Source organism: Mus pahari, chromosome 18 (genome assembly GCF_900095145.1).
Source record: "Mus pahari chromosome 18, PAHARI_EIJ_v1.1, whole genome shotgun sequence".
Taxonomy (NCBI): Eukaryota; Metazoa; Chordata; class Mammalia; order Rodentia; family Muridae; genus Mus; species Mus pahari.
This window is the reverse complement of record NC_034607.1, coordinates 8,630,258-8,638,782: the sequence shown is the minus strand read 5'-3', so window position 1 is coordinate 8,638,782 and position 8,525 is coordinate 8,630,258. Positions and strand designations below refer to the sequence as shown.

The window sequence follows — 8,525 nt, the reverse complement described above, 5'->3', positions numbered from 1 at the left end:
GTTTTTCTCAAAGAACCAGCTCCTGGTTTGGTTGATTCTTTGAATAGTTCTTTTTGTTTCCACTTGGTTGATTTCAGCCCTAAGTTTGATTATTTCCTGTAACTCTCTTTTTGTATTTCCTTTTTAAGGGCTTCTGCCTGTCTACTTGTGTTCTCTTGTATTTCTTTAAGGGAGCTTTTTATGTCCTTCTTTAAGTCCTCTATCAGCATCATGTGATATGATTTTAAATCCAAATCTTTCTTTTCTGGTTTTTTAAGAGTATCCAGTGCTTTATATGGTGGGAGAACTGGGTTGGGTTGATGCCATGTAACCTTAGTTTCTGTTTGTAATTTTCTTGTGCTGTCCTCTTGGCATCTGGTTATTCCTGGAGTTAGTTGATCTTGCTGTTTCTGGCTGGAGCTTGTCCCTCCTGTGGGTCTGTAAGCATGTGTCAGAACTCCTGGCAAGCCCAGCTCTCTCCTGGGTAGAGTTTGGATTTGGAGGGTGTGGAACAGCCTTAGGTCCTGGGTGCAGACAGAGACTGGAAGGATCCTGTAGTAGGTGCTCCACTGTTCCTGTGCCCTGTGCACTCTGGCCAGTCCCCCTTTGTACATTTTTTGGAGAGAATGTGGCGATCTCACCTCTGGCTGGACTTGTTTATAGAAGTATATATTTACTTTTTAGAAGGGGCGAGGAATCATACCTCCTGTCGGATTTGTTTAGAGATGGTTTCTCAGGTGACAGAAAACTTCAGTAGAATTGGTTTGAACTCAGAATTTTTTCTTCAACACATCTTTTAGTGTTTAGTAGATGGAATTCACAGATCATGGAGATAGATATTTAAATATATTGTGTGATTATAAAAGCATCGCACAGGTAGGCATAGAACACAATATGTGGAATCAATAATAGGAGGATTCTAGGGAAGGGACCTACAGATAATTTGTAGAAAACCCATGGTTTCTCAAAGCACTCACCCAATACACCAAGACATGATGGCATTGCCTTGCACTCTTGTTTCACATGCACAGTGAAGAGTTAGATTCCTATGTATGTTCAAGTTCATTAACTGACCTATGGGGCAATGACCATCATGAGTCGCACATCAATTCCCATAAGATACTATAGTTTTGATATTGGCAAAAGTCAAAACTTTGCAAATTGTCATTTTGTTCTTAGTAAATATGAAATTCCCAACATTAATATTTCTTTAGTGAATAGCCAGTTGCTTAAGCACATACTATTAACCATACACAAACAATATAAACTCACCCTCAGCTATAAGAAACAAATACTGACACTTTATTTTTCCATGTTAGAGTAACTGTGGTATAACTCAGTTTTTCAAATAGAGAGTGCTTAGTAATGAATGGTTTTCCATTACCACTCCCATTTTGGAGATATTCTTTGTCTAGAATGATGTGTTCCCTTAACCCACATCTTGTAGGGTCTTAACTTAGTAATTGTTTCATCCATCTGGCAACAAGATGGAAAATTCTAGATGTCAGTTAACCTCAATTTTCTTACTTAGTTTGGTGACTTATTTTCAGAGAGATAGTATGATAGCTAATCTTGTTTATCACCTAAACATAGGTTGGGGCAACCTCAAGTTGAGGAGTTTCCTATGTCAGATAGACTTGTGTCCATGTCTATGGGGCATTTTCTTGGTTGCTAATTAGTGTAGGAGTGTCTGCCCCACTGTTGGCCATGCCTCCAGGTTACTCTCTTGGCTTTGTTCTATGATAGACTATAACCTGTGAGCTAAAATATATCTTTTCTTCCCCCAAGTTGCTTTTAGTTATGCTTTATCTCAGCAACAGATAGCAAACTAGAAAGAAAGGGTTCATGTATGAAGTGTTTCCTTTATTTGGATAGTTGTCTGAGTTACACTGTGAAAATCTTAACTTTCACTTTTGTTTAACAAAACTGAAAACTGTGTAACATGTATATATGTTAAGTTGTGCCACAGTGTATAAAACAAGCAGCAAAGGTAAACATAATTGTATATTTCAAATTTCAGGGGTAACAATGTGATGAAAAAGAGCACCCCATATCAACAAGGGCCACCTTGTGCTAGTTGTCCCAATAACTGTGAAAATGGACTGTGCAGTAAGTGTAATATAATTCACTGGTAGTTTATCATAGAAGTAGCATTTTAGCTTATTCTGTGAACTTCAAAATCGACTAAATGATGCATTCCTGTGAGAGGAGAAGACATACTAAAAAATGTCAAATATTTTATATGGATCAGAATCTTACATTTTATTTGTAATGAAAATAATTTTACATATGTTACATAATTGTACATTTACCTTACTCTCAGTGACTATGACATGTGGAGACTATTCACTGTGTTTCATTCATAAACCATCCTGTAAAGTTAATATCAATAGGCCCAAAGTATATTTTAAAAAATCAAGACATGGGGCCAGAGAGATGGTTCAGTGATTAAGGTTACTTGTTGATCTTGCAGAGGACCTATTTTCCACTCCGAGAACTAACTATTAGCTGTTCACAACTGCTTATGACTCCAGTTTCAGGAAATCTAGTATCCTCTCTGCCTTTTGTAGATATCTGAATATAGAAATATACAGAAATGCAGGCATACATATACACATAACTTTAAAAAATTAAAAAAATTAAATCATGTATACCTAGAGGAGTTGAGACCATGTTTTACCTATCTTACCTCCTATAATGATAGTGTTTGCATTCACTGTTGATTTTATCATTCCTATAGTATACTCAGAAACATAGTGTTTACCTTTTAAATAATAATTTTTCCTATAAGTAGTTGATAGTTTTTGAAAATATTTAATTATAATATTTGAGTTACATACAATATTGGCTTATAGAAAAGCCATGGATGCAAATGAAAGTATCAAATAAAAACCATGCATCTTTTTTGTTGTTGTTGTTGTTGAATAGAAGTAGGCATAACTATTGGGTTCCAGCACTTAAGATATTTTTGTTAAAATTACTATCATTGATAGAATTCCACTTTTCATTGAGATTTTTATCTTTCTAGTGTGTTCACTTTTATTTAGCAATTATTCCTGACTCAATTGTGTATCTATAATTTAAAATATTAATATCAAAGCTACAAACTAATTAGAAAGTGTGTTGAATGACTATGCCTTACTGAATTATATTTGCTAAAATGTTTGGAATCTATCCAATTTTCAATGAGCATTCAATAGGGAATTTTCAACAAAAGTGAGTGTCAGTCATGTTTCATAAAAAATTTCTTGCCACCAGTATGCAGAAATTGTAAGTGGCAACCATCTTAGAAGCAATGGAGAAACATGCTTTAAATGCAGTGTGTATTCTGCAGCATGAGCTGAGTGTACAGCCAGTGTTTGAGTGCTGGGTGCATGCTTATTAGAAGAAGAAGGATCAGGGTGCAGTTTGAACCCTGGTCCAGACATAAATGCAGAGTTGTTGGAATTTCATATCCCTTTGTGGGAAGGCTCTGATTTGATTATGCCCATGAACAATCAATTTTGAGGGTCTCAGGAGTTCCAAGAAAAACATGGCACACCATTCTCGATTCAATCCATTCACAAAGGGTATTTACTTCTGAAAGTATAAAGTTGTGTTTCCAAAATGTGAGATAAGAGAAAGAGTTTCTATAGTATGTGCCTTATAAGCGTAGCCACTAATGGATACCCGCCCTGTGGGAACTTGCGATGGGCTAGTTAGACTAAGAATCTAATTTAATTTACCATGCATTAAAATAGCTGTATTTGCCTAGTGGGTTTGTATTGGAATTAGCAGATGGACATATGTTTATATCATGTTTCCCCTTTGGCTGCTAATAGACATAGGCGGGTCAATTTATCTTAGAAATAGTCCTTGGAGTTGAATATATATATATTTGAATATACATAGTGAGTCAGTGAGCTCAGCTTACGTCCCTCCTGTGTCATTTGAGATCAGTCACAGTGGCAATGATGGTAGTGTGTTTCTCCTTCCTACCTCCCTTTTGACATTTGATGAACGGATTTTTTTTCCTGCTACTTCAGACAATGGCAATAAGATAACTGCATCTGCTTTTATTTCAGCCAACAGCTGTGATTTTGAAGATTTGCTTAGTAACTGTGAATCCTTGAAGACTTCAGCAGGTTGTAAACATGAGTTGCTCAAGGCAAAGTGCCAGGCTACTTGTTTGTGTGAAGACAAAATTCACTAACATGCCCGGTGTGCAGTATGACAGACTGCATGAGAAAGGGGTACAGGCTTAGTTGAGACTGATGGGGAAAATTTATAGGAGATTAGCGACATGTCACATCCCAAATGACAAGGCTTCTTTCCTTCCTGGATTCAAACATTAATCTCTTTCAGAACAGCCATTTAAAAAAGTGTCATTTAGGATAACAACTTTGGAATTGGACCAACTTTGCTGCTTTAAATGTAGTGAACTGAACCAAGTGGAGAATTCTGAAAGTTGTACCATATCAGGTCATTCACCTCTAGAACTTTGAAAAAAAGAGAAAACTATTTGTGTCCTAAACCAACCTGCAATGGAAGAATGGGCTGTAGTTACATCACCATCAACTTACTTTATAGTACCTGCCAGGATGAAGCTTGACATCTTCATTTGTCTTATGTCTTCTTACTAAAACACAAATAATCATTGTTTTCAATAAAGAACTCAAGCTACCACATACGTGTGATTTTCATGTAATACTTTTTACAGTATGTTGTTTCAACTGTGAAGAATTAAGCCCAGACAAATGATTATGCAGAGAAAAGTCTGTGAAATGGATACCTTAACTTAAATTGAAATAGAAAATAGCAATTATGTCTTGATTTTATTTTATAGATTTCTAAGTAATCATCATATAGAGGATGCAGTTTAAGATAATATAAGCCTAGTCATCTGATAAAACAATTAGCCCTACCAGACCTGAGCCACTGAGCATAATTAACCCCCTGACGGTCTTCCTGAGCATATGTTAGAAAACTGTTAATAACATGTGTCACAGTGGTTAGATTTAGATGCAATTTAGAGGGATGGCAGAAAATAAGTCTACCTTGCTTGGAATGCCAATATTCAGCTTTTCTGTCTGTTTTATCAATGTTCACATCCTAGCCATCAACCACTCGCAAGAAAGTCAGGTCCCTCATTTGACCAGTAATCCTGATAGCTTGGTTTTATACACAAGTACTCCATGTATATCCTGAGCCCAATTAAAAGCTTCCATTTCATAGTAGAAGCACCTGTGAAGTTCTTGGGATAATAGTAGTTTGGCTTTTCTGCATGCATTTGATGGGCATGCAAATTTGTCTTTTCTGTCATATTCTGCCAGAAGTTGTCCCTGATAAACAAGGAGAGAAAAAAAAAATATGCTTGTCCTTTCTTCAGTGATATGACCTGGAATGTTCACTGGCCCTTTATCACCCTCCTCATTAAAGCTTAGATCCACATTTGGTGCCACAAAGTTCCTAGTCAAACCCTCACCGATCACACCCGCCTCTCCTTATTACTTGGTTGAGGGGTGTGGGCATGTCCCCTTCTTACAATACACTCTGTCTTTCATTTTCAGAATCACCACTTTCACTTTCACTCAATGCTTCCATGGTGTAATTGTCACTTCAATCAGAAAGAGAGTGGTAATCTTTGCAAAGTTCCCCCTCATCAGACTCAGAATTCTATAAAGTATCCACCACTTGCTGAACTGAGTAGTGACTTGGCCTTGCCAGATTACCCATTAAAGTGCTCCGTTAGTTACTTGCTTACTTCATGGTGAATTTTTAACCCCCCAAACACTTCAAAATACAACCAAAACAGACATTTGCAACAAACAAGTTGCTTGCAATCACCTAACATCATGCTAGCACAAGACTGAGCAGTGACTGGGTGTTATTTTTAGCTCTTGGTAATGAGACATCTGCTATTGCTGCTATACTGGGAATTTGGTATTATAGACATTTATGTCATTCTTGGTCTAGTGGGAAATTGGTACAGTAGGATGACGATGAGTAAATGTCCTAGAGAAGTTATCATTTATAATTCTGTTCATTACATTCAAAACTGTTTGCCGATGACATGTAAATCAGCTTATTTATTCTTTTTTTTTTTTTTTTTTTTTTAGATTTACTTATTTATTATATGTAAGTACACTGTAGCCATCTTCAGACACTCCAGAAGAGGGCATCAGATCTTGTTATGGATGGTTGTGAGCCACCATGTGGTTGCTGGGATTTGAACTCTGGACCTTTGGAAGAGCAGTCAGTGCTCTTACTCACTGAGCCATCTCACCAGCCCAGCTTATTTATTCTTAAGACTAAGTATGCTAAACATCTCCAACATTGAAAAGATTGCCAGAAGTATTAAAAAAGTAGATCTGCTCATATAGATCATGACCTGTCATGAGCTAGCTCCCAGTGTCCACAACATGAAAGAGATAACTGAATTTTTCTGCACCACTGAAGAAAATGTATTCATAATTGTAAAACACGTTAAAGAAAATTTCTAGGCCTACCCAATTTTACTATAAAATTCTGTCAAACACATAGAAAAAAACATTTGGAATACTTGTACACATTCCATTCTAGAAAACTGAGTGATAGGAAATAATGTCCAATTCATTCTTTGAGATTATGTCATCCTCATACTGAACAAAATTTAAGGTTGAAACCAGATGTATAGGTATCATTCGCATGGAAAAACTGTAGAAGAAAACACTTAGCAAATTGTCTAGTAGTAAATGTAAAGTGGACATTGCCTAGAATTTAGAGCAAGCTTCTAGAATAAATGGACTTATATATGGAGAGGATTCAGTGTTGCTGTCCAGCACATTCACACTTGCCTAAGATTCCATGACTGCCTGTGGAAATTGATTTCTTCCAAAGAAAGAGTGTTTCTTCTTTGTAGCTTTGAGAAATCACTTGTTCCATAACAATTTAATATATGGATATATTACACATAATAAATGGATGTGTATTAAAAGGGGGGTTATTGGATTGGTTTATAGACTGAGTCTAGTTAATCCAGCAATGGCTGTCTCCTGAAAGAAAGGCCAATAATCTGTTCAGTCCACATGTCTGGGTTTCTCAGCTAATCTTCAGTCTACAGTGGAACTCTTAAGAAGTAGGTTCTAATATCATTGAAGGGCTGCCTCAGCAGCCTTCATAGATGAACTTGTCAGGAAGAGAGTGAAGGCAAAAAGCAAAAGATTCATTCTTCCATGTCTTTTTATGGAGGCTGTCACCAGAATGTGTGGCCCAGCTTTAGGGTGGTGGGTCTTCTTAAATGATCCAGATTTAGTGTGAGTCTTCTCACCTCAAGTGATTAAGAAGATCCTTCACAGATGTGCTCAGCTGCTTAGGTTTTAGTTGATTCCAGATGTAGTCAAGTTGACAATAAAGATTAGCTATCCCAGATCACATTTAGAAGTGTCTCCATGCTTATTCCATAACCCAGTGGGAGTCATGTAAACAGTATGCATTGTCTTTTAATTTGGTGAAAACCTTCAGTATAATAGAAAGATGAACATGTTGCCAAGTGTATAGTAGCTCTGGCTTAAGCAGAAAGCATCACTATTAGTTGTCTGGTAATCTCTTGAAGCCCATCACCTCTCATATTCTCTCTACATACTTTCCTGAAGGCATTTCCTATCTGTATTATTGTATCACATGTATAGTATACTTTATTCTGAAGGCTTCTTGAGATTGGAATACCCTTGTGTTTTAGGGCAAAATTGTGATTTCATTTGGGGACCTTCCCTTTCCCAGTTTCAGCACTTTCTGTCCATTTCCCACAACAAATCGAGTCCCTCTGCTCTCTGGTTTCAACCCAAAGTTAAAACTTTCTCTGCTGTTTTTTATTACTTTATTATTCTGTTCTTTACTAATTGGGTGACAGGTCATCCCATTTAGTGTACTGTGGTCTAGTGTACTGATCCATTCTGGTTTGTTTTCCCAGGTTGTAGGCCATGTGGTTTCTTGGAAAATTAATTATTTTAAGTATAAGTGTAGCCAGTGGATGAATTCAGCAGCTGTATTTCTTCACTTCTGCTAGTCCTCCATAACAACACAAAGAAACCAAGATTTATTCAAAGCTGCTCCTCCCTACTGGACAGTTAAATGATTTATAATAACCTTCTATGCTAATCTGGCTACGTCCTAGCCCCAAACCATGATACTTGCATATTATTATTAATTTAACTCTTTGGGCTTCAGATGTTGTTCTCACAGTGTCTTCTTGAACCCTTTCCTTTTCATGCTGATCTGAAAACTCCCTCTCTCTCTTCTTCTCATGCCTGGCAGAGTCCCACCCTATTTTTTCTTCTGCCTATCCATTGGGTGATCAGTATTTATTGACAAGACAGAGAATAAATGGTAGAATTGCTTACACAAGCTAGAGACAGGAGATTCTTGACCTAAGCCTTACAATGCCGTGTCTGGATTGAAACGAGATATCCCAGTTTATTTGGCATGTCTGTTGACCACTGGGTGGATACTTCATTCCTCCTTAGAATAAGGAACAAAATACTCATGAAAGGATATAGGTACAGAGTCAAAATTTAGAGCTAAGATGA

At 36.9% G+C, this 8,525-nt stretch overlaps 1 protein-coding gene across 2 annotated transcripts in view; it reads left to right on the top strand.

Moving 5' to 3' along the window:
* Crisp2 (cysteine rich secretory protein 2) overlaps positions 1 to 4,646 on the top strand; it is a 23,024-nt gene extending 18,378 nt beyond the window's left edge. For both annotated transcript variants that reach the window (XM_021218336.1, XM_021218334.1), the window contains exons 9-10: positions 2,000 to 2,088; positions 4,044 to 4,646. In XM_021218336.1, the coding sequence (XP_021073995.1) occupies positions 2,000 to 2,088; positions 4,044 to 4,171 (217 nt within the window). In that variant the 3' untranslated portion in view covers positions 4,172 to 4,646. The remainder of the gene's footprint in view (positions 1 to 1,999; positions 2,089 to 4,043) is intronic.
* The last annotated feature ends 3,879 nt before the right edge of the window (positions 4,647 to 8,525 follow it).